Raw genomic sequence first — 21,607 nt, forward strand, 5'->3', positions numbered from 1 at the left:
CCGCGGTGTCTCATTAATTAAGGGCTCAACTATGAACCGAAAGGTCAGTGATTGAAACCCCCCAGTCACTCCCTGGGAGAAAGCGGTGGCAGTCTGCTTCCCTGAAGAGGACAGTCTTGGAAACACACAGGGAAGTTATTGTCTGCCCTTTGAGGCTGCGAGGAGTGGGAATCAACTCAACTGCATTGGATTTAGATTATTTACTGACCTTTGAAGACTAATTTTTCCTCCAGTAATTAAGAAAAGCTGTCATCGTCACTTTATCTTGAAGGAGATCGTGAATCTTCAGTTTTAATATGGGCTTGAATTTCCCAGGTATATATTAAGCAGTTCATTATTCTTATCTCTGCCAATTTCCTAATTTACAAATGAGCTGAAGCAATTAATCCCCGCAAGTTGCCTGTATTAATTATGGGCTTAGGGTGGTTTTCCTTGCAGTTCTGTAATTCTGTTTGTCACATTTTCACCGTGTTTACTATCTCAGCTTGATGCTCGTTGACATGCTGATTCATGTTGTAGTGCACTAGATGGATCTTACTCACCCAGAGAAATGAGTCGAAAGAGGTCACCCCTTATAATCACACTGGCATTTCGAGTGTGTCTAGGCCATATATCTCCTTTTAATTTAATCTCTGAAAAATTCACAGGGATTTCGGCAGCGAAATTGTACCAATCGATAAAATTTATAATCAAGGCTGTCTAATCTCTAAACCTAATATAAAACTTCACAACTATTGATTACAAGTGAAGGATCTGCGAGCAGTTAATCATGCATGAAAGCAGGGGATAAATGGTGGCTTCAGAAACGGAAATGGACAGATGATCATCCAATCTGTCTTTTTTGTTTTCCTGAAGCCCCAGGGTGTTACCAGCCTCCTGCATTTTATAAAATCTAAAGGTTTGTTCGTAGTTGTGATCAGCTTTGGAACATCTCTGCCATATAATGTAGAAGTTTCCCCTTCTGCAGGTATGAGATTAGAAAATGAATAAATCTGTTGAATAAGTTTCCAGATGGAATAAAAGGAAAGAAAAGTTTGTGTGTGAAAGGCATAATCCTCATAAGGAATAAAGTGATCAGCACATACCTGGGTCATTGTTCTAGTGTGATTCTTGGTTTTCTTTCGATGAGCACTATCTGTTATAAGGTAGTCTCACTTAAACTGAGCTCTTTAACATTGCATAAATGAACATACTTTATAATAAGTTTCTCAATATTAAATTGACTGGCTGGCTCATTGAAGAATGAATGCAAAATATTTACAAGGTGCTATGCAATTGAGGAAAGCATTTATCTGTTTCTGTATCTACAGAGTGTGATGTGCGATTTGACTTAAGTGTATTTTCGCTGTCAGTACTATCCTGTCAAAAGTAAAGAAATTTAGATTATATTCCAGAATGTGTGCTTCTTGTTTTTGAGTGCTCTTAAGTTGACTCCAACTGAGAGCAACTGTATGATCCAGTTAAAGTTAGAGACAGCAGACTGTCAGCCTTTCTCCTTTGGAATTGTTGGTTGGATTTGAACCGCCAACCTTTCAGTTAGCAGCTGGGTGCTTACCTGTTGTGTCATCAGTGTTCTTCAAGTTAAGAACACTGATGACGCAACAGGTAATATTAGTAATAAAGAAAGCAAAGTATTATAATCAGTGATAAGGAGCTGTGATGCAATGGAGCGCTGTCTATTTCCTCCATAGTATTACTTAGTGTAAATTATTGATGTATCTTGTTTGGAGAAGTATTATTATTAATTGTGAATTTAATTCATTAACTGCAGAAGCATAATAAAATACACTTGCAATCAAATAACTTAGAGAAAGTGAAAACAAATACATTAATTTAAAATCATATATATGCATTTTGTAAAACGTGATAGTATATGCTATAATATCAGAATGTTGACATATATTAAACACTCAGTACCACTGTATCTCAGCACAGCCTATTAAAAAGGATATAAAAGCTGTACACTACCCCTTTAGAGAGAGATCTCTGCCTAACACAACATGAAAGTACCAAAGGAAGAGACTGGGAATAAAGGGTATATCAAGGTGCTGAGTGACAACGAACCATAAAATCAAAATGAAATATGGCATCGGAGGGACTTCAAAAAGTTTGTTAAATCTTTTAATTCCATTTTTCATGAGCTTCTTAAAGCCTTGTTTACTGTTCTGCAATGGTCGACTAGAGTTTCTAATGCCCTTGGCTGGCTCTCAGAGCTGCTGGTGGAATGGCTGTTTACTGATTTAGGCTGGCTTTGGCTGTTACTATAGAAACACGGCCTTCTAAGAGGGAGGTTGGGGACTAGACCACTGCCACTTTCACCTCATTCCGTGAAGCAAAACAGATCTCAAGACACAGTTATAATCAAATCTTTGGTGCCAGGAACCGCAAAGGCACCTGGGAAATGGTGTAGATTCAAGAAAGGATGAGGCTATAGAGCCCTCATAAACTATTACAGAGGAAAATTGGGTTCTTAGGTTCTGTTTTCATTAACTCTCTAGCCTAGTTTATATATTTTTTAAACTCTTTTCTATGTTGCTCCAGAAATAAAACTTTACAAGCACATGCTATATAGGCCAGCAACGGTATTCAGCATGCAAAATATTTACCTCATTTTCACAAAACCTAAGAAGGAAGTAATGTATCTTCTTTTAAGGGATAGAGAAGGTATTGAAAATGCCCTCAAGAGTTTTGTCATTGCTACAAATGGCTCATCTGTAGTCTCCATATCTGTCCACTGCATAATATGAAGCAGTGTTTTACATATTCATTTTTAATACTTTTATGCATGTGTGATTGATGCTGTTGCTTAAAATTTTATGTAAAATAAACTTGGGTTTTGGGGTACAATACTAGAAATAGATGATTCTGTTTCCATTTCTTCTGTAAATTAAGTTTCCTTTTTTCCATTTTAAGTATATTCCAAGCAAAGGCAGTTACACATAGAAATGTTTCATTTGTTTTTGTTCCTTAATGAAAATATATCTTATATAAACCATCTGAAATGCATTTAAGTGGATCTACTGATTGTAAATGTATGTTCCTTCCAACCTCGTTTAATATCGCAGCTAAAAATGTAGGTGGAAAATGAAAGGATACCAAAGTTTCAATGGCCTCCTTTGAGAATCCTCTCTCATCATCAGGTAATCAGTAAGGTTTATCTATAGAAAATGAGACACTTTTGTCTTCACATACATGCACAGCATGTCACTTGGGTAGTATTCTTCTTTAAAAATTCAATGCTCTCCCCATGGAATTACTACAGTGAGGTCCAAATGTTAATTTTATTAGCAATTCCTGATGAACTTCAGTTAGACCATGCCTCATTTCATTGAACTTGATGATGCACTTAGTTTGGTTGTGGTGATGCTCATAAGCGTTACCCTCTCTGCAGGAGAGCTGAGTGAGCCGTGCGCCCCTGCCACTGCATGTCCCTCAAGTCCAACCATGCCAGCTCAGCAACAAACCCCGGAGTGCGGCCAGAAGAGCTGAGGGTGGCCTTGTGATTATTCCTGACCCGAGGCTCCCTTGTGTAGCAGCACTGATCAAGTCATCTCACCAACCCTTCATTAACTCAATTTGACTCATGAGACCAAAGAAGAAATCTATTTGGCAAGACTAATGAGGCTATAACATTGAAAAGATGTGCAGTGTAAAAGCTTGATTATTCTTTGTCTTTGCCATGAGGAAAAAAAATCCAAATATAAAAATCTAAATGAAAAGGGCTGGGTCTTTCCAAAGAATTGAAGTAATTGGGTTTTCTTTGGTTTTTGTTTTTTTCCTCTTCTAAAATGTCACACTGCTTTCTTTTAATTTTTTATCTCACCTTCATTTGGAATTTTGTTCCAATTCCCTTTGATTTCAACATTAACAAATATATTGTCTGGCAGTCAGACCATTCACCGCCCTCCCATTTGCTTAGGTAAGTGGAATGGAAACGGCTTTGCAGTCAGCTCTGTGAATTTCTGATGGAAAGGCAGCAGCAGCACCAAGCTCCTGTCATGCTTCGTGGCTCTTAGTTTGTGTGCATCTTTGACAAGAGCTTCCTTTTTTCCCTTGGCATGAGCTTTGGGACATCTTCTATTTTTCTCTGACTGACAGCTGGATAATCAGTTTTATCATTAAAAACTGATTCTAGGGAAATGTGATCTCTGCTCTCACTTCTGTGGCAGCTGCCGAAGCTTCTGTTTTCTTTCAGAATAACTAAAGATTATCTCTACAAAAGGACGTGGATATTGACCTGTCATGTACACCTTGTTTAGCAAGCACCATCTCCTGCAACATTGAATTCCCCTTTATCTGTGATCTAGAACCGCTTATTAAATCATCCTGCTGTCAAGAAGTGACTGGAAGTCAACCGGTTTTATCCGTGCATGTTGCCTTTGCTTTCAATACTATTAAGTAGTCCTTCCTTTTATACTATCAATTTGGGTCAGATATTTGATACACAAATTGTTACAGGCATCAATTCCTGAGCGTTTAGAATATAAGCTAGGACAGTGATGCGCATGTTTCTATCTTCCAACTACACATGTAATATTGGCCAAACATTTAATAGTGAACTTTTCTGCCATTGCCTTTATTTCCACCTGGTTCCAGGTGGACGCTCATGCCGCACGCTGTGGAAATAGGCGAACAGCAAAAGGAAAAGGAGAATGGGAAAGTTAGTCACCTGGCTGATCAATATTATAATTTTAATTTAGTAGGAAAGTATTTTCTTGGGGCTTGTTATAAATAAGTGAACGAAGGAGAGATTTTGGTCTAATTGCTTGTGCGCCTAGTTTCCCAAACCCATTGCCACCAGGTTGATTCTAACTCATAGTGGCTCTACCTGGGTTTACAAGGCCCTCCATATGCACGGGGGTGGGTAGCCTCGTCTTCCTCCCTCAGGAGGCCGCATGAGTTTGAACTGCCAGCTCTGCAGTTAGCATTTCAACATAAAGCAGTGCCACTGGGTGGGGGAGAGGCTGGGGCACTTGTACAGTGTTCATGCAGGAGTTGATATTCATCAGGTAAGTGCACAGTGGACAAAGGACTGGAATCCCATTCTTCCCTTATTTCATAATATTACTGCTGCTCTCAATCTTATAGTTCAAATTGAGAAGCTATGTTTTGTTTTGTTTTTCAAGTTTCTCCCCGGATGCCCTCGGGCCACTTTTCATAGATCTCACCCATGTGAATTACCAGAGAGGAGGCGAGTTACACGGGTGTTTACTGAACAAGTCAATCAAAAATAAGGAGAAGGATCTGATGAAGTTTGACTCTGTGACCCTTCCTTCCCTCTTTCCTCCCTCCCTCCCTCCCTTCCTTCCTCCCTCCCTCCCTCCCTTCCTTCCTTCCTCCCTCCCTCCCTCCCTCCCTCCCTTCCTTCCTCCCTCCCTCCCTTCCTTCCTTCCTCCCTCCCTCCCTCCCTCCCTTCCCTCTTTCCTCCCTCCCTCCCTCCCTCCCTCCCTTCCTTCCTTCCTTCCTTCCTTCCTTCCTTCCTTCCTTCCTTCCTTCCCTTCTTTTTAAACTATTTTAACCTAGCTGTTCCTGATTAAACTAATTTCCAAACAGAAGTTACCAACATTGGCTCTATTCTCTCTCTTGGCTTTAGAAAGTTAAGAAATTAAACTGATGGAATCACATGGTCACCCTCCTCTGTTTAATTCTCCGCACTTTCCCTTCTGTGGTTCTTTTGCCTCCTCCCTGTGAGACCTTTTGTGAAGAGTGGGCTCTTCATTTTCACCGGTGTCAGAAATATTCTGAGCAAAATTTGAACATCAGCTCTCCACACAAGGCCCCCTAATTGCTTTCACAAATACTTTCATCTTTCTTCAAACTCTACTCTCATGAGATGTAATCTCTTAACATTTTGCTTAAAAAGATTAAAACCATTAGCTCTTTCTTTTACCCATAAAATGAAATTGAGCTTTTACTTCTTGATGATCTAAGTATGTGTTTCAGGTTTTCAGTCCAGTACAAAGAATGTAGCATGAATTTAAATAGTTAATAATCTAGGAAACCGAGAAATGGAGCATGGCACTAGGCAAATTGTTTGGCTGTTCGGAGCCTTTCTAATTAAAAAAATGTGGTGGTTTTTTTAAATTTAACTAATTGACATAAATCAAGCCCAATTCTAGGATCTGAGGCAAAGATGACCTCTAGTGAGTTATTGACTCTCTTTTATTTTGCTAAATTCCCTTAAATGCATTCTCTTTCATCGATTAAATGAAATTTAGAAGAAATTATACTAGAATCTAGAATCATAGGTTCTCAAACTTGTGTAGTCTACTTCCCCTTCTTAAAAAAACAAACAAAAAACCCAACTTACTTGCCCCTGGAAATTATTATTGTTACTACTGTTACTAGAGTTCATAACACAGGAAAAATGTAGGTACCTTTTCTTGCAGACTATGGGTAATTCCAGCATCACCCTCTTACCTCCTCACCATAGCCGCCTTGTGTGGGAAATACAAGGCTGGATTCTCTCTGCTATCTGCGTCTGAGGGACAACGTTTTTTTAACCATTTTATTAGGGGCTCATACAACTCTTATCACAATCCATCCATACATCAATTGTCTCAAGCACATTCGTACATATGTTGCCCTCATCATTCTCAAAACACCTGCTTTCTACTTAAGCCCTTGGTATCAGCTTCTCATATTTGCCCTCCGTCCCCACTCCCTCCTCCCCTCTTGACCCTTGATAATTTATAAATTATTATTATTTTGTCATATCTTATACCTTCCGATGTCTCCTTCATCCACTTCTCTACTCTCCGTCCCACAGGGAGGAGGTTCCATGTAGACCTTGAAATCTGTTCCACCTTTCTCCCTCACCTTCCCTCCACCCTCCTGATATCGCCTCTCTCACCACTGATCCTGAGGGGTTCATATGTCCTGGATTCCCTGTATTTCCAGTTCCTATCTGTGCCAGTGTACATCCTTTGGTCCAGGCGGATATGTAAGGTAGTATTGGGATCATGATAGTGGGGGGAGAAAGCATTCAAGAACTAGAGGAAAATTGTATATTTCATCATTGCTATACTACACCCTGACTAGCCTGTCTCCTTCCCGCAACCCTTAACAAGAGGATGTCCAATTTCCCACAGATGGGCTCTGGATCCCCACACCACTCTCCCTCATTCACCATGATATGATTTTTTATTTTGTCTTTGATGAGTGATACCTGATCCCTTTGACACCTTGTGATCTCACAGCCTGGTGTGCTTCTTCCATATGGGCTTTGTTGTTCCTCAGTTAAATGGCCCCTTGTTTATCTTCCAGCCTATAAGACCACAGATTCTATATCTTTTGGCACCAGGCACCATCAGCTTTCTTCACCGCATTTGCCTATGCACCTGCTTTGTCTTCAGTGTTCGTGTGGGGTAGGCTCGTGTGCTTCTTCCGTGTGGGATTTGTTGTTTCTTAACTAGATTGCCACCTGTTTATCTTCAAGCCTTTAAGACCCCAGATGATATATCATTTGATAGCTGGGCACCATCAGCTTTCTTCACCACTTTTGCTTATGCATCCACTTTGTCCTCAGCAATCTAGTTGGGACAGGCTGGTGTGCTTCTTTCATGTGGGTTTTGTTGTCTCCCAGCTAGATGGCTGCTGGTTTATCTTAAGGTCTTTAAGACTTCAGGTGCTATATCTTTTGGTAGCCGGGCACCACCAGCTTTCTTCACCACATTTGCTTGTACACTCATTGTCTTCTTCAGCAATTGTGCTAGTTAGATGAGCATCTCAGACTGCTGAATTGTTAGAACAAAGTGTTCTTGTGTTGAGGGTGTACTTGTGCAGGGGCCTCTGTCTATCTGCTTTCTTAATACTCAACCTATAAATATATGTACACAGATCTATTTCTCCCTCATCATATATAAATATATTTACTTCTTTATATGCCTGTATTTAAATCTCTATGACTACCTTTTGCCTCCTAGTTCTTTCCTCTATTTCTTTGTACTTTCCTCTTGTGTAGGACAACTTTTAACATCCGTCCTTCCCACTTTTCTGTTCTTTGTCTCCCACTCTACTCCTTTCCTCCCTCTCTGTCCCTCCTTCCTCCTCCCTTCTGCCCTACCTTTCCTCATGTTATGCCTCTGTCTTTTAAAGGATAAGAGTCTCCCATAGCCTGGCTGAGATTGATCATCATTTAGCCTCAGATTGATTTAGGCCAATTTGACCTTTGCCTCAAAAGAAAGGCCTGGATGCCAATCTCCTTCTGAAACATCAGCAAATGGAAACTACGGAGAGCGTGCCCAGCTGGACACATATTGAGTCGTTATGAATTAGAGTGAATTCAGTGGTAACCTTTTTTTTCTCTCACAATAAATTTTGAGTTATCTAAAACCAAAGTCATTTCAAACATTATTTTGCACACTTTGCCTACAAGATTAATTTTTCTAATCAATCGTTGTGATCATAGTTCCTGGTATACTACCTGTTCAATAACAAGAGCAATCAATAGATGGTGTTGAATTACTAAAGGATGCTAATCTTAGAACTGCGTCTTTATTTAGGAGCACCATACTTTTCTTATTCTGTCAGTGTGGACACTTTTCATATCTCAAATTTAGATAGCTACAAACCCCATTCATTATTCTTTCAGCTCAGTAGCATCTCTCCTGCTCTGCTGCCACGCTCCTTGCTTGCCCATTGTTCTCCCCCAAGGCATTGCAATCTGTATTATCTTAAACTGCATTGTCTCCATATTTATATCCGTTTCAGTACAACTGTCAAAATTTTAAAATCAGAACTTTGATTTTGTGGGAAATTAGCATAACAGTGGTGCTTATAAACCATTCGATAAGTTCATCCTCTTTCCATGTCATCTATACTTTTCTAGTATCAACTGAACCATATTTTCTGCATCACCCCAGCAGATACTTGTGCAGTAAACAGGATTACAATTTTTCCAACCCTCTTTTGCATTTTATATTATCTTGTTTTTTCTGTATTTTCACCATTCACCCAAAATATACACATAGATATTACCTTTATTCATTGAGACATAACACAAATATCTATTTTCCAGAATGAAGTTATGTCCCTCTTTTTGATTTTTACATTTTATTCCATTCATATGTCACATATTAGGTGGTCTTGCACTATATTTTTTATTTTAGTATTATCTGAGGTATAAAAAATATGACGAGATCTTGTTGTCCAGCATTGTTTTCCATATGACATCACCTTAGTATAGTATATTTTATATAGCAGGCAATTTACGTTTAATTAATAAGAAATGGAAGAACACACACCTGGTTTTTTCTCTGATTTCTTTATGAGAAATTTTTATTCACCTAGGCTAAGTTTTGGGAATTATTACTTTTTAATTTTAAATGTTTTGAGAGTAAAGCATGGCCTTTAATGAACATGACCACTAAACTATAGCTGGTGGCTACTCATAGGCAACAAACATCATAGTTTACCTGAGATTCTTAGGAAAATCCTAGCTATTACTGCCTGGTGAGTTGGCTGACAGTGGGGCTGGAGACTGTTGTTAGTATTTTGAATGGACTGAGCTAAACATGTCTTATTATCTCACTGTTTTCCCTAGTGGGTGAAGACACGTTTTTAAAAAATGAATAACAGGAAAACCACATCTTCTTCCCAACCTACTAATAGTGCTTAAGTAATAGATTGAAACAACAAACAAACAAAAAAGTTTTCAAACAGATAAGATATTGTGAGCAGTTCAAAGATTGTTATACATTTAAAATCTAAGCATCAGATTCTACAGATATTGGTGTGTGTGTCAGGGGCAGGTGGGATTTAATCGTTTTGAGGTTTTTAATGACATGGTCATCGATATAGTTTAGACTACACATGAAATACATTGAACTGGAATCCCAAGTTTGTGTACTGTGCTAGTTATTTCTCAGAGAATAAAACAATACTATAAATGAAAAAAATACTAAAACATATATTGAGCATTATCATTGTTTTCCTTATTTCCTTCTGATTTTCATTTAGCAAGAACTGTTTCCTTAGTGAATTAAGGGGTGGCAGTAACAAGACCCTCGTCTGGGCCTTGACTTCATTCTTTTCACTTAAATCTGTATATTGTGGTGATATGCTGGCTCATTTGCTTTGTGAATGTTGTCACAAACATAACTCATTATGTAATTATTTTTATTAAATACAATGTTAAAGTTGCTTTGCTTGAGGACAGATTACACTTCAGACAGATGCGACTCCTCTCTTTGTGGAGTTGTGCTACATGGTGGTGCTCCACTCTTTGTCTTGGCTGCTTCTGCCAGTATTTTCCAGTTAAGTGGACCTTCACCTCCCAGTTTGGTTTGGGTGATAGTGAGTTTAGACCACCAAGCCTGCGTGTTTCCTAATGAAAGACAGAAAGATACTAAGAAGGAAAGAGGACAGTGTGAATCTCCCCATGTGTTCCTAAAATTCTCCTCAGATTTTTTTCTTTGCTTTGATGAACAACATCATTATGAAATAATAAATGGTAATTAATATCTGTATCACTTTTTGCAAATGGTAGTTTAGTACCACAATTAGAGTAATTAGTGTAAAGCATAGCTGGGTGACATGACAAATCATAGAGCAGAGCATGTTGACTCTTATCCATTTTGATGTATTAGCTAATTCCCTTGCTCAGAAAGGACAAGAGAAAAGACAGAGGGAGGTGGACAATAACAACGGCAACAATAGGGACTGTGGCCCTGTTTTCAGGTTTTTGTTTTCTCACCAAGTGCCTGTGAATTTTTGATGTCTTACGTTTTGTTTCTTTCTACTGGTAAATTGCTGTCTCTAATCAAATCGTTTAAGGATAGTTTCATTATTATTTTAAAAAATATGAGACTAGAAGTGAGGGTTTCCATGTTTTGCTTGGTTTGCATATTCTCACTGTTTTACTTTTCCATGATTATTCATGGTGGAGTTGACTGATGTCTGAATTTCTTTCTTTATTTTTCAGAACCTATGCGAACCCCAAAAACCTTAAAGATTGCTGAGATACAGGCAAGACGCATTGCTGTGGACTGGGAATCCTTAGGCTACAACATCACTCGTTGCCACACCTTCAATGTCACGATCTGCTACCATTATTTCCGTGGCCACAATGGAAGCAAGGCCGACTGTTTGGACATGGACCCCAAAGCCCCTCAGCATGTTGTGAGCCATCTGCCACCTTACACTAACGTCAGCCTCAAGATGATTCTAACTAATCCAGAAGGGAGGAAGGAGAGTGAGGAGACAGTTATTCAAACAGATGAAGATGGTAAGCTCATGCTTGTTCTTTAAAAGAGAGAATTATGTCGTTGCTTAAATTTTACCTATAATAGCAGTTCCTGATCTGAGCCCTGACATCTGAGATGAGCATTGGAAAGAATTTGCCTTTAAAAAAAATGCTTGAATATTTTCAAAGAAGCATCCAAATACTAAATCAAATGTAGTCCACTTGACTTCTCTTTTTATGTACATTTTTGTTGAAGTAGGCATTTTAATAAAATGAGAATAATGTTTTTATTAAAATTGCAAAAATAAGTCTTACTATTCATGGCACTATGTCAAGTACATATTGTAAAATGCACTTGATCTTTTAAGTAGTTTTTTTTCCCATAAAGCAGTGCTAGCTGCTTTCATTTTCCATAAATTCAAAATCAATATAATCATTTATGCATCTTATCTTAATAAAAAGTTATTAGCATCCAAGTAGTTATATGGCACTTTATCTCCTTGTGTGTGCTACTTCGGAATTAAGTATAAGAAGGAAACATGTATATTAATATAATTCACACACTGTTCAGAACAATATATGATCAATGTAAATCAGAATATATTTTATGATCAATAAAAAATTTTGGAATATTTTAATAGAGCCCAAGAGAAGACTGTGCCTGGTGTTACATTCCCAATTGGACACTTTGGGCCTAGTTTGTAGCTAGACCATGGTAACCTAGTCCATGAGCTTTAGCCTACTGGCGCTTTAGACTCTGTTCTTTCAAGGTATACAGCATCCTTCTTAGGCCACACCAGAAGGACTCAGTGTAGAAATCCCACTCATTGAATTGGGTTTTACTTCAAAGTCACCTGTATCCCTTGGGCTTAAAGTTGAGACTCCCTAGTATGAAAGCAGATGACTGCTATCACAAGGGTAAAGAACGGGCGATTGTTGAAGTTTGCTTCAGAACTCATGCTTTGAGTGTGCCCAGTGAGTGGTGATCTGGGAGGACTGTATACTCATGATTGGAAGGTCTTCCTAGCTTCATTATAACGTGTATTAATCTCGTGTATGTGGCTTTGCCATTACCAAGGAATATCATTAAAAGATTTACCCAATCCCCACACACAAATGTTTTGTATATTATACAAACAGTCTTTAAATGAAGACAATATTCTTATAGTGGTGTGAGATAATGCACTCTTGGTGTAAGGCATTTCATTTAAATTTTTTTCTTGATTAATGAAAACATCTAATTTTTTAGAATATATATATATATATAAAGTGTGCTATTGTGTACTATAAAGTGAGCTGAGACAAAGCTGGACAGGAAGTTCTACCCCTGTAACCCTGGCAAATCTTTTTCTCTCTCTTGCTCTCTGTTGCTCATCTTTAAAGGAAGCGTTTAAATTAGATGATCTCTCAAGTTCCATCTCTTTCTGAAATTCTTTCTACTTAAATAGCTTAACAGCATGGCTACATTTGTATTTGTGTTTAGGAAGCAGGACGTCTTTTAGACCCAAGCATTGACAACTCCCTTCGAGTTCTGAGCTTTAGAGTGAGATCTGTAGTTTGTCACTACCAAGTATGACATTGCCATGAAATGACTAACATGCCCTAGCTTCTCCAAGGGCTTCCTAACATTTCAAGCCACACCCCCCTGAAAAATGGAAATGATTTTCAGTAGTATGGACATGATGAGTAAGGAAAAAGAGCATTCTTTAACTGCAACTAGTTCAATATTTGTAGGTTATAATTATTGTAGTCCTACAACGGACCTCTTAAACTTTGTCCTCATGTACCCCTTTTTATAACACAGGCAGACACTACCGGAAACACCTTGATTCATTATGGGTTTAATGTAGAGTTAATTTTTGGTCAGTTCAGGTTCAGAAAACTTTTACTGTTGCCAAATTTTTGAGACCCCAAATTCAGTTATGCAACTCCATATGTGAGATCATGACCACGGGGAGAGGAAGCTTTGTGATCGAAAGCTTGCATAGACTTATTTTCATATTCCTAAATTTTCAGAATTTAAACTTTACACTTACTCATAACAGACCCATTGCTATTTTGAGATATCACTTTTCAGCTAATGTTTTCGAAGTAACTCGTGATTGACGCAGCAGCTCTATTTTAGTTTAAGATCTTTCCCTATCGTACATATGAGGAAGAGCTCTGGTGGTGTAGGGATTTGCATTTGGCCACACAGTTCACGAGTTCGAAACGACCAGCTCTGCCAGGGGAGAAAGCTGAGGCTGTCTGTTTCCACTTTGAGCTTTTTGATGCTATTTGATGTGGTTTCTTTCCCACAAACAAACGCAAGCAGCCAGGTTTATAGAATCTTTCTCATGTTACATTCAAATTTGAAGAAGTATGTGGGGGGCACGTAATTCTGATTAGATTATTCATCAAAATACAAATGGCTGTACAATTTTCATTTATTCCCTAAATTGAAAAAATTCATGACTGGGCTGTTTGTCCAAAAATAGTTTTCCCAACATAAAGCACCATTACCTACATATTTAAATATCCATATTATTTGAAATGGTAGTTTTCTTTAACCTCTGCCTTAAAATTTATATAGATTTTAATTATCATCTGATACATGTTCCTAAAAGTTGATAGTCCTAGCACAGACTCCTCTCTTCTGCAGTGAGTTTGTTTTCTCCTTTTGCTACATTCATGGACTGGATGATTGAAGTATAAACTTTACAGGAAATATTGGCACAAGCATACTACACTTCAAATCTACCCCTGTGAATTCAGTCTCTACATGTGATATTTGATGTGTCTTAATGTTTAAGCAGTGGGGCCAGAATATCTAAATAATAATCTCTTGCTACAAAAATCGATGGATTGTGACAATCTGATTAAGTCACTCTTACTAAATTATTTCTGCCCTACATACACCGAAAAGGAATAAATTATCAACCATCTAATAAAAGGGTATAATTTCATGAAAAGAATTCTGGGGAATATCCATAAATCATGAAAATGAAGCTGGAATGATTTCCCACCAGAACCCTAAGGTAGAATTTATACTTAATTTATAGCATACATTTTTTTAATGCATGGGCAGAACTTTTTTGTATAAGGGTCTGTTTCCATGTTTTATTCCAACATTCATAAAAATCAATATCATAAAGTTAGCTCAGCAGAAAACAAACTTGTATTGGGAACATTTTTTTGAGGTACAGAGCTATTTTTAAATATACATTTTATTACATTTTAATGTCTGTCATGCTTATTACACATCATCTTGCCCCTCCCACATCTTATTGACTGCCCATTTTTCATTTTGAAAGCTTCTATTTCAGAGAAATTATCTATATACTCAAGAAAGTTACCTGGAACAACTCTCAAATAAATCACAAAGAGGAGAACAAATGTCAGCTTTCTGTCTCTTTTCAAAGTTGTCAATGTGGAGATGTGCAGTGACCATCCCTGCCATTCTGTAGGCGTCTATGATAAGGATGCTAAAATCTTCTTGTATTTAGACAAATCATCAAATGATAACAGAGATATAAATAAGCATCTTCTTTCTTCAAAGCTACAGTTTGAAGAGTTTCCCAGCCTAGGCTAGAATTCTTTGGGAACCGAACACCTTGTCTTTTGTCTCATGGAGTCGTGGGAGGGAGGGGTGTTCATTGAGCAGCCAAGTACCAGGTCCCTGAAAATGATGTTATAGGAGCAGACAGCCTCATCTTTTTTGAGATGCTGGTGAGTTTGAACTGCCCGCCTTCTGGTTAACAGGCTAACCCACAGCACTATCAATATGATTTTTCTCTGCCCCACACCTTAACCTCTCCTACTCCTCTGTGTGCATGTGTATGCTTAAATTCACTTTTCTAGTTCTTTCTCTGGCTTCTTATTATGTAACCATTTGCCCAACACTGTTTTCCATACATTTCTCACGAGCAGCTCTCCTCTTACAGCTGTGACTTACAGGTATTTTAAGTGAATCCCTCTGGTAAAGGAGAATGTATATCAAAAGAGCAAAGAAATAGAATAGTTGTAGGAAAGTTAAGCCACTCTCCATTTTACACCTTTAGATATAAAATTATACAAAACATCCCTATTTGTGTACAATTTTAAACGTATTCTTCATAGTATTTTCAGACCGATTTGTGTTGAGTGAACATACTAAGCTTTCACTATCATATTATGATACCATAAATGAACCGTTATTCAGTATTTGGAATTTTCAACCCTGATGCTGCTTCACATCGTAAGTGTTATCTGAAAACGCAAACTCGTTTTTCCTGTAATCGCCTGTGTAAGCGCGCACCATATGAGCAGAAGAGAGACAGATCAGAAAACAAGCTCTTGGCCGTGGTGGGCTCAGCCGATGCCGCAGGTTGCACCGTGATGTCATGGCCTGCCTGTTTTTATCAGCTGTGCAACCTGGGCCAAGACTGTGGAGCTGTGAGTGCGTGGATGCCTTTGGTTAACTCCTCCCGGGGCCCTCTGTTGAGAGATGCATGGATTCACCTCCTGAGGCTTAGTATTGGATCTCTCTTTGTACTGTGATCTCTTGTCTTCATGGATTTATTATGAACATGCCAGATTACACTGGCTGTCCCAAAGGCCCTGACATCACTCATAGTCTCTTCATAGACGGAAATACTTCATACTCTTTTAAGATATTGTTCACCCTTTGACACTGCTAGCCGCAATGAAAATAATTTCCTTTGATCCAGCGATTTTTAATTTATTTCTATCCTCACAAAATTGCCATATACTTGAAACTTCATTTCTAGATAATGTCATGTGTGAAGTTCATCGAAATGTTAGATTAAGAAAAAATATTAATTAAAAACCCTCCTTGCACAGTATTGGAGTTGATACTTTCAAAGGAACATGTTTTACAACAAATTAAGATAGACAGTATGTATGTGAAGCTTTCATCTTATCCGTTTTTAATATTCCCTATATTGCTTTTTTTCTATATTTATTTTTCCATTCACCAGAACTAGCAATTGAATATTTATGTAAATAAATACCAACTGGGCATCTCTGTGAAGTCTACAAAGGCACAAGTTTGCGATAGAATATTAATGTTGTTCTTTTCAGTAGGAGGTGACAAATTACCCAACGCTGCCACAATGTATTACGCATTAGGCTGCTAACTTCAAGATCAGTAGTTCACACCATCAACTGCTCCGCTGGAAAACAAAATCCAAATCAGGCTCGCGGCCATGCGTCAATGCTGACGCATAAGGACCCTGTAGGACAAGGTAGAACTGCCCCCTTTGAGTTTCCGAGACTGGAACTCTTTATGGGAGTAGAAGCCATCTTTCTCCCTCGGAGCTTCTGGTGGTTTCAAACGGCTGACCTTACAGTTAGCAGCCCCAAAGGCAACCAGTACTGGAGTTTATAAACAATATATGCCACTAGGCTCCTAAAGATAAGACTTCTACTCCCGTAAAGATTCAGAGCCTTGGAAACCCAACAGGGCAATTCCACCCTGTTCTACAGGGTTGCTTTGAGGTGGAATCCTCTTGAATCCCCTTGAGTTTGGTTTGAAGTTCGCCCCACTGAGTATTGATGTTAGCATAGGGAAATAAAGCTTAGAGTGAAGTGTCCTCAAATCTTGTCATCCTGGGGACACGTTAAAGCTAGTTATTGTATTGCTTGTTTAATTTTAAATAAGTCCAATGTTCCAAAATTATTTAACTCTAAACATTGATAAATTGCATTTCATTTAAATAACGAAAGCAAGCTACAGTTGAATAGTAATCTGAGACTTTTTTGTTTGATTGTTTTTGAATCTGAGACTTTAGAAAAGTCATCGCCAGAACAGTCTCTCTATTAAAATTCTAGAAATGTAATAATGATTGTTATAATAATCAGGCTGATTATTATGGGGGTATTTCAATTCAGTGCTATGTGATTTGGCTTTTGATTCCAAGGAGTACTAATTATTACTATAATTTATTGTTTTATGAACTTTGTTTATGGAAACTCTTTAGGGACTTATAATCTTCAAAAATTCTTTCAGGGAAATACAACTCTGTTCTTGAAACAAATTACAAATGAGATCTCTGTGTTATTAGAGGTATACAACAGAGAAAACTAGGCAGGGCAATTTATTCAACTCTCTGAGGTGATAGTATACGCTTTTGAATAAAAATAACTATGCATGTATAAATTTGCTATATTAATATAAACTTACTTTATATTCCCAGATATCACAACAAAGGTAGAAAACTGCTGATATAGCTTGTCTTCTTAATGTACATTTTTATGTCTTTTATTACAAATTTGGTCTACATAGCTAGTGAGGATCTTCTTGTAACCGAAAGATACTTGTGTTCGTAGTGCCCGGCCCTGTACCAGTCAAATCTCTCAGAGGAACGTCCTTTGAAAACAAAATCTTCTTGAACTGGAAGGAACCTTTGGAGCCAAATGGGATCATCACGCAGTATGAGGTATGGGAAAAACAAGGAAGCTAATGGAAATATTAATTGAAGGAATAAGAGGGAGTGGAGAAGGGAAACTGTAGAGGGAAATAATGGAAAATAATTAAATAGGTGTATGGGTACTAAAGTCATTATTAGTTCCCTCTGTTTTGATTTATAAATTATATTATCCCAAGACTGGCAATCCAAAGTGTATGTCTAATACCTACAATTTTGAGATTTGAAATATAAATGTATTTTATGGGGAAACAAGGCTGGCCTTGTGGAAACAGACTTCCTGATGTATGTAATGAAACATCATCTCTCCCCCCAAATCCTAGAATTTCCTTTATATGAAATTAAAACATTTATATTTCATACTGTGACTTAGGTGAGACTCCTGAATGTCTATTGTTTCAAAGTAAGGAATTAGTATCAGACGTGTGTGTGTGTGTGTGTGTATTCACACACATATCATGAACCCAATTTGTCCATAGCTGCATGTCAACTTTGAATGAAAATCCTTATTTTATTTTCAGATATGAGAAGCTAAAAAGAAAAAACCTAAAAGAGCATTTCAATTGCCCAAATATGTAATCCTCTTCTTGATAGGGAATTTTGAGTAGGATATAAATGCCTGGATTTTCTGGTGGGGCTGGGGTTGATTAGGAACCCGGGATCAAAAAGGTCAGTAATTTGAACCCACCAGGAGAATGAAGTGGCAGTCTACATCTGTAAAAATTTAGAGCATTGGAAATCCTCTGGGGATCTTTACTTCAGGGTTACCGAATCAGAATTATTCAATTGCAGTAGGTTGGATTTGGTTTTGATGTGGAATGTAGCATGCAAATGGGAATCAACAACATAGTCTTCTATTGAGTGACTATATTAACATTATTGAGTAACACATTCTGTGTTTCATCTTCACTGAATTCTATAGCCATAAAATTTAGTATGAATGTTCATTCATAATTAGGTATATTAGTATACTTATATTTTTGATGGAAGAAAATATATTGTATATTGTTCTAGTCAAATAATGGCTTCTAAGATGATGATGGGTAGGTAGATACATAGAGATATTAAAATTAACATAAAAATGAGAAGGAATAGAGGTGGGAAAAATTGTTTTACTCAAGAGAAATGCTATTTGTATGTGTTAGGTTGGGTTCTCCAAAGAAGCAAAACTAGTGACATACACATATAGGGAGAAAAAAAATTGTGTCAAGTATGTGGTTCACTCAGTGTCAATGCACTTACATTCAGTCTGAGTTCCATGGGTCAGCTGTTCAACTAGAGGCTTCTCTCTACTCAAGGAGCTTCAGGGACTGTGGAGCCCAAGATTGACAGGCACATCACTCGCTAATATCAGGCCGTAGAGGCCAGTGGTTACAAGGTCAGCAAATCAGACTAGCGACTGGAAATGGGAATGGATCCAATGTCAGCAGCTCAGTTAGCTGACTGCTGATGAGTCCCACGGCCGGCATGAAATATGGCAGATTTGGGCTGTTGTCTTGACTCAAATCCAAATAACCGGAGGTCAGTGAGCCAGATAAAGCATTCAGATCCTACAAAAAGCAATTAAACTCTTCCACAGGGTCTGTTGACAAAAGGAGTAGCCCACCCCCAAGGCAACTTCTGTTTCAGTTTTATCAGGGCAGCATGACCTATAAGTTACAGCAGATTGCATTATATCCTGGAGTTGATTACCTCATGGGTGTTGTGGAGTTCAGGCACATCATGGGTATTGCTGGTCCTTAACTGCCAAGCCACTAAGAATCCTAGCTCAGCTTGGTTGAAACAAAGCCCAACTTTCATCGTGTATTAGCTTATTTAATAATTTAAATTTGTAATTTAAAATTGCTCGGGCTGGACATGTATATAATGAGATCTGTTTCTCAACACAGGTCAGCTATAGCAGCATAAGATCATTTGATCCTGCAGTTCCAGTGGCTGGACCGCCCCAGACGGTATCAAATTTATGGAACAGTACACATCATGTCTTTATGCACCTCCATCCAGGGACCACCTACCAGTTTTTCATAAGAGCCAGCACAGTCAAAGGTTTTGGACCAGCTATAGCGATCAATGTGACGACCAATATTTCAGGTATGCACATGAATCAATTGCAAACAGTTGTGGCTCATGCTCTTGGATTGTAATAGCTTGTGGTGGACGATCATGTACACATGCAACTTAGTTTGTCTTGCTTGTTGAGTACCTAATACTTTTTTATATGGTTGAAGACACTTTCAAGAATCAGCTGAATACAAATTGTTCTCCCAATATATGTACAAACCCAAACATACTTCAAATAGTCACTTTAAGTTGGCATAGTTCTTGAGAAATAAAAATTACATCTTTACTAAAATTTTTAAAGTTTATAATAAACACTAATAGACCTGATTATGCCTTTGAGGAGCTATTAAATATGAAGTAAATATGATAATATCTGATGCTTACTAACTTCATTTTTATCAAAACATGGAAGAAAATCACTCTGCTGGTACTGGAGTAGCACATAGTTTGTTCCATTTTTCTTGACATGCTGATATTTTTAAGCGAGTATGTGCTCTTTCTGTCTATTACAAACCCACATACATATATGGGCATCTAAATTGGAAAATGAGAATACACCAAGGAATTTTTTTATTGATTAACTAGAATATAACTTCCTTGTTCTATTATGTTCACAACTTTATGGTTTGCATTTGGCTAAATTGTTTGCAGATGTAATTGCTCCCTTAGTCAAATCATCATTTAAACCTGATTAAATACTTACCAGCAATTAGCATTGTAATTTGTCGTGAATCTACTCTAGTTTATATGTTTTATCTTTCTTAAGATTAATAAAAATGTATTATATATCTAATAAAATAGAATAATGCAATTTTTAGAGGTTTGAGCATTTAATATTTGAATTCTGAGTTAGAAGTGTTCTCTTTGTATATATTTATTTTCATTACACTTATGTAAAGCGTATATTAGTGATATGTTATATCATCATAAGTAGTCCATCATTGTTCTGAATCTACAGCATTTACATCAAAAAGTAGTAAAAGAGTTATCCAAATTACTTTAATCTTAAAATGTCCAAATCCAAATATTCTGAATTGAAAATTTTTTTTAAAAAATCAGTTGCCACCAAGTCAAATCTGTCTCTTGACCACCCATATGTCAGAGTAGAGTTTTCAGTGACTGCTTTCTCAGAAGGAGACCACCAGGTCTTTCTGGGTGAACCTGAATGTCCTAAATGTTAACCATCTGCACCCTTCATTTATTTTCCACTATATTTACATAAAACTGTAACAATTTAGAGTACCAAACAAATGTTCATTATAGATGCACTTTAGAAATTTCATCCAACAAAATCCATTATCTTTTAATTTCATTTATCCTAGAACTTTTGACACCCCTTGTATGTGTGTGTGTGAGATATATATATTTATATATATTATATATTTTTTTTTCAAACATCTCCATATAACTAGCATTCGTACCCTTTCATGGCATATTTCCTGCAAGCCTCCACTTCTCACCTGAAACGCACAGTCCCAAGCATTAGCCTGTGCTTGCAGTTTTTCCAGCACATCTTTTTGTCTCCTTTTGCATTTGGGGTCTGCCACATGCTTACAATCTCCTCAATCTGGAATCTTAGTCCACATTTTCTCCTCCCGATAAGTGTTTTTCACTATCCAGTCAAGGTTTAACACATGCATTAAGAAGACTTGAAGTCTTCTCTGTGTTTCTTTTCCCCACTACCAACACTCGTTTAGCCTAGTGGTTGTCAGAAGGTGATCCCTGGACCAATACTATCAACATCATGTGAGAATTTCCAAGAAAAACACATTATTAGGCTTCTCTCCAACCCTACTGAATTAGCAACTCTGGAGGGAGGTGGGGGATGGGTCAGCCATCTGTATTTCAATAAGCCTTTCAGACAAACTTGAACACCTACCTTCCTCTGGCTGCTGGGTTTCTTGTTTGCTTATTTCTAAAAATCCCTTTGTTAATAACATTTGAATCCTTACTG

The 21,607-nt window shown here is 37.7% G+C and overlaps 1 protein-coding gene across 2 annotated transcripts in view; it reads left to right on the forward strand.

Annotated features, from left to right (window-relative positions):
- The window catches only part of PTPRK (protein tyrosine phosphatase receptor type K), a 634,437-nt gene that overhangs the window by 485,242 nt on the left and 127,588 nt on the right, over window positions 1–21,607 (forward strand). For both annotated transcript variants that reach the window (XM_075554571.1, XM_075554572.1), the window contains exons 8-10: window positions 10,925–11,227; window positions 17,495–17,604; window positions 19,482–19,683. In XM_075554571.1, coding sequence (XP_075410686.1) covers window positions 10,925–11,227; window positions 17,495–17,604; window positions 19,482–19,683 — 615 coding nt within the window. The remainder of the gene's footprint in view (window positions 1–10,924; window positions 11,228–17,494; window positions 17,605–19,481; window positions 19,684–21,607) is intronic.

The sequence above is a fragment of the Tenrec ecaudatus genome, chromosome 7, assembly GCF_050624435.1.
Source record: "Tenrec ecaudatus isolate mTenEca1 chromosome 7, mTenEca1.hap1, whole genome shotgun sequence".
NCBI lineage: Eukaryota > Metazoa > Chordata > Mammalia > Afrosoricida > Tenrecidae > Tenrec > Tenrec ecaudatus.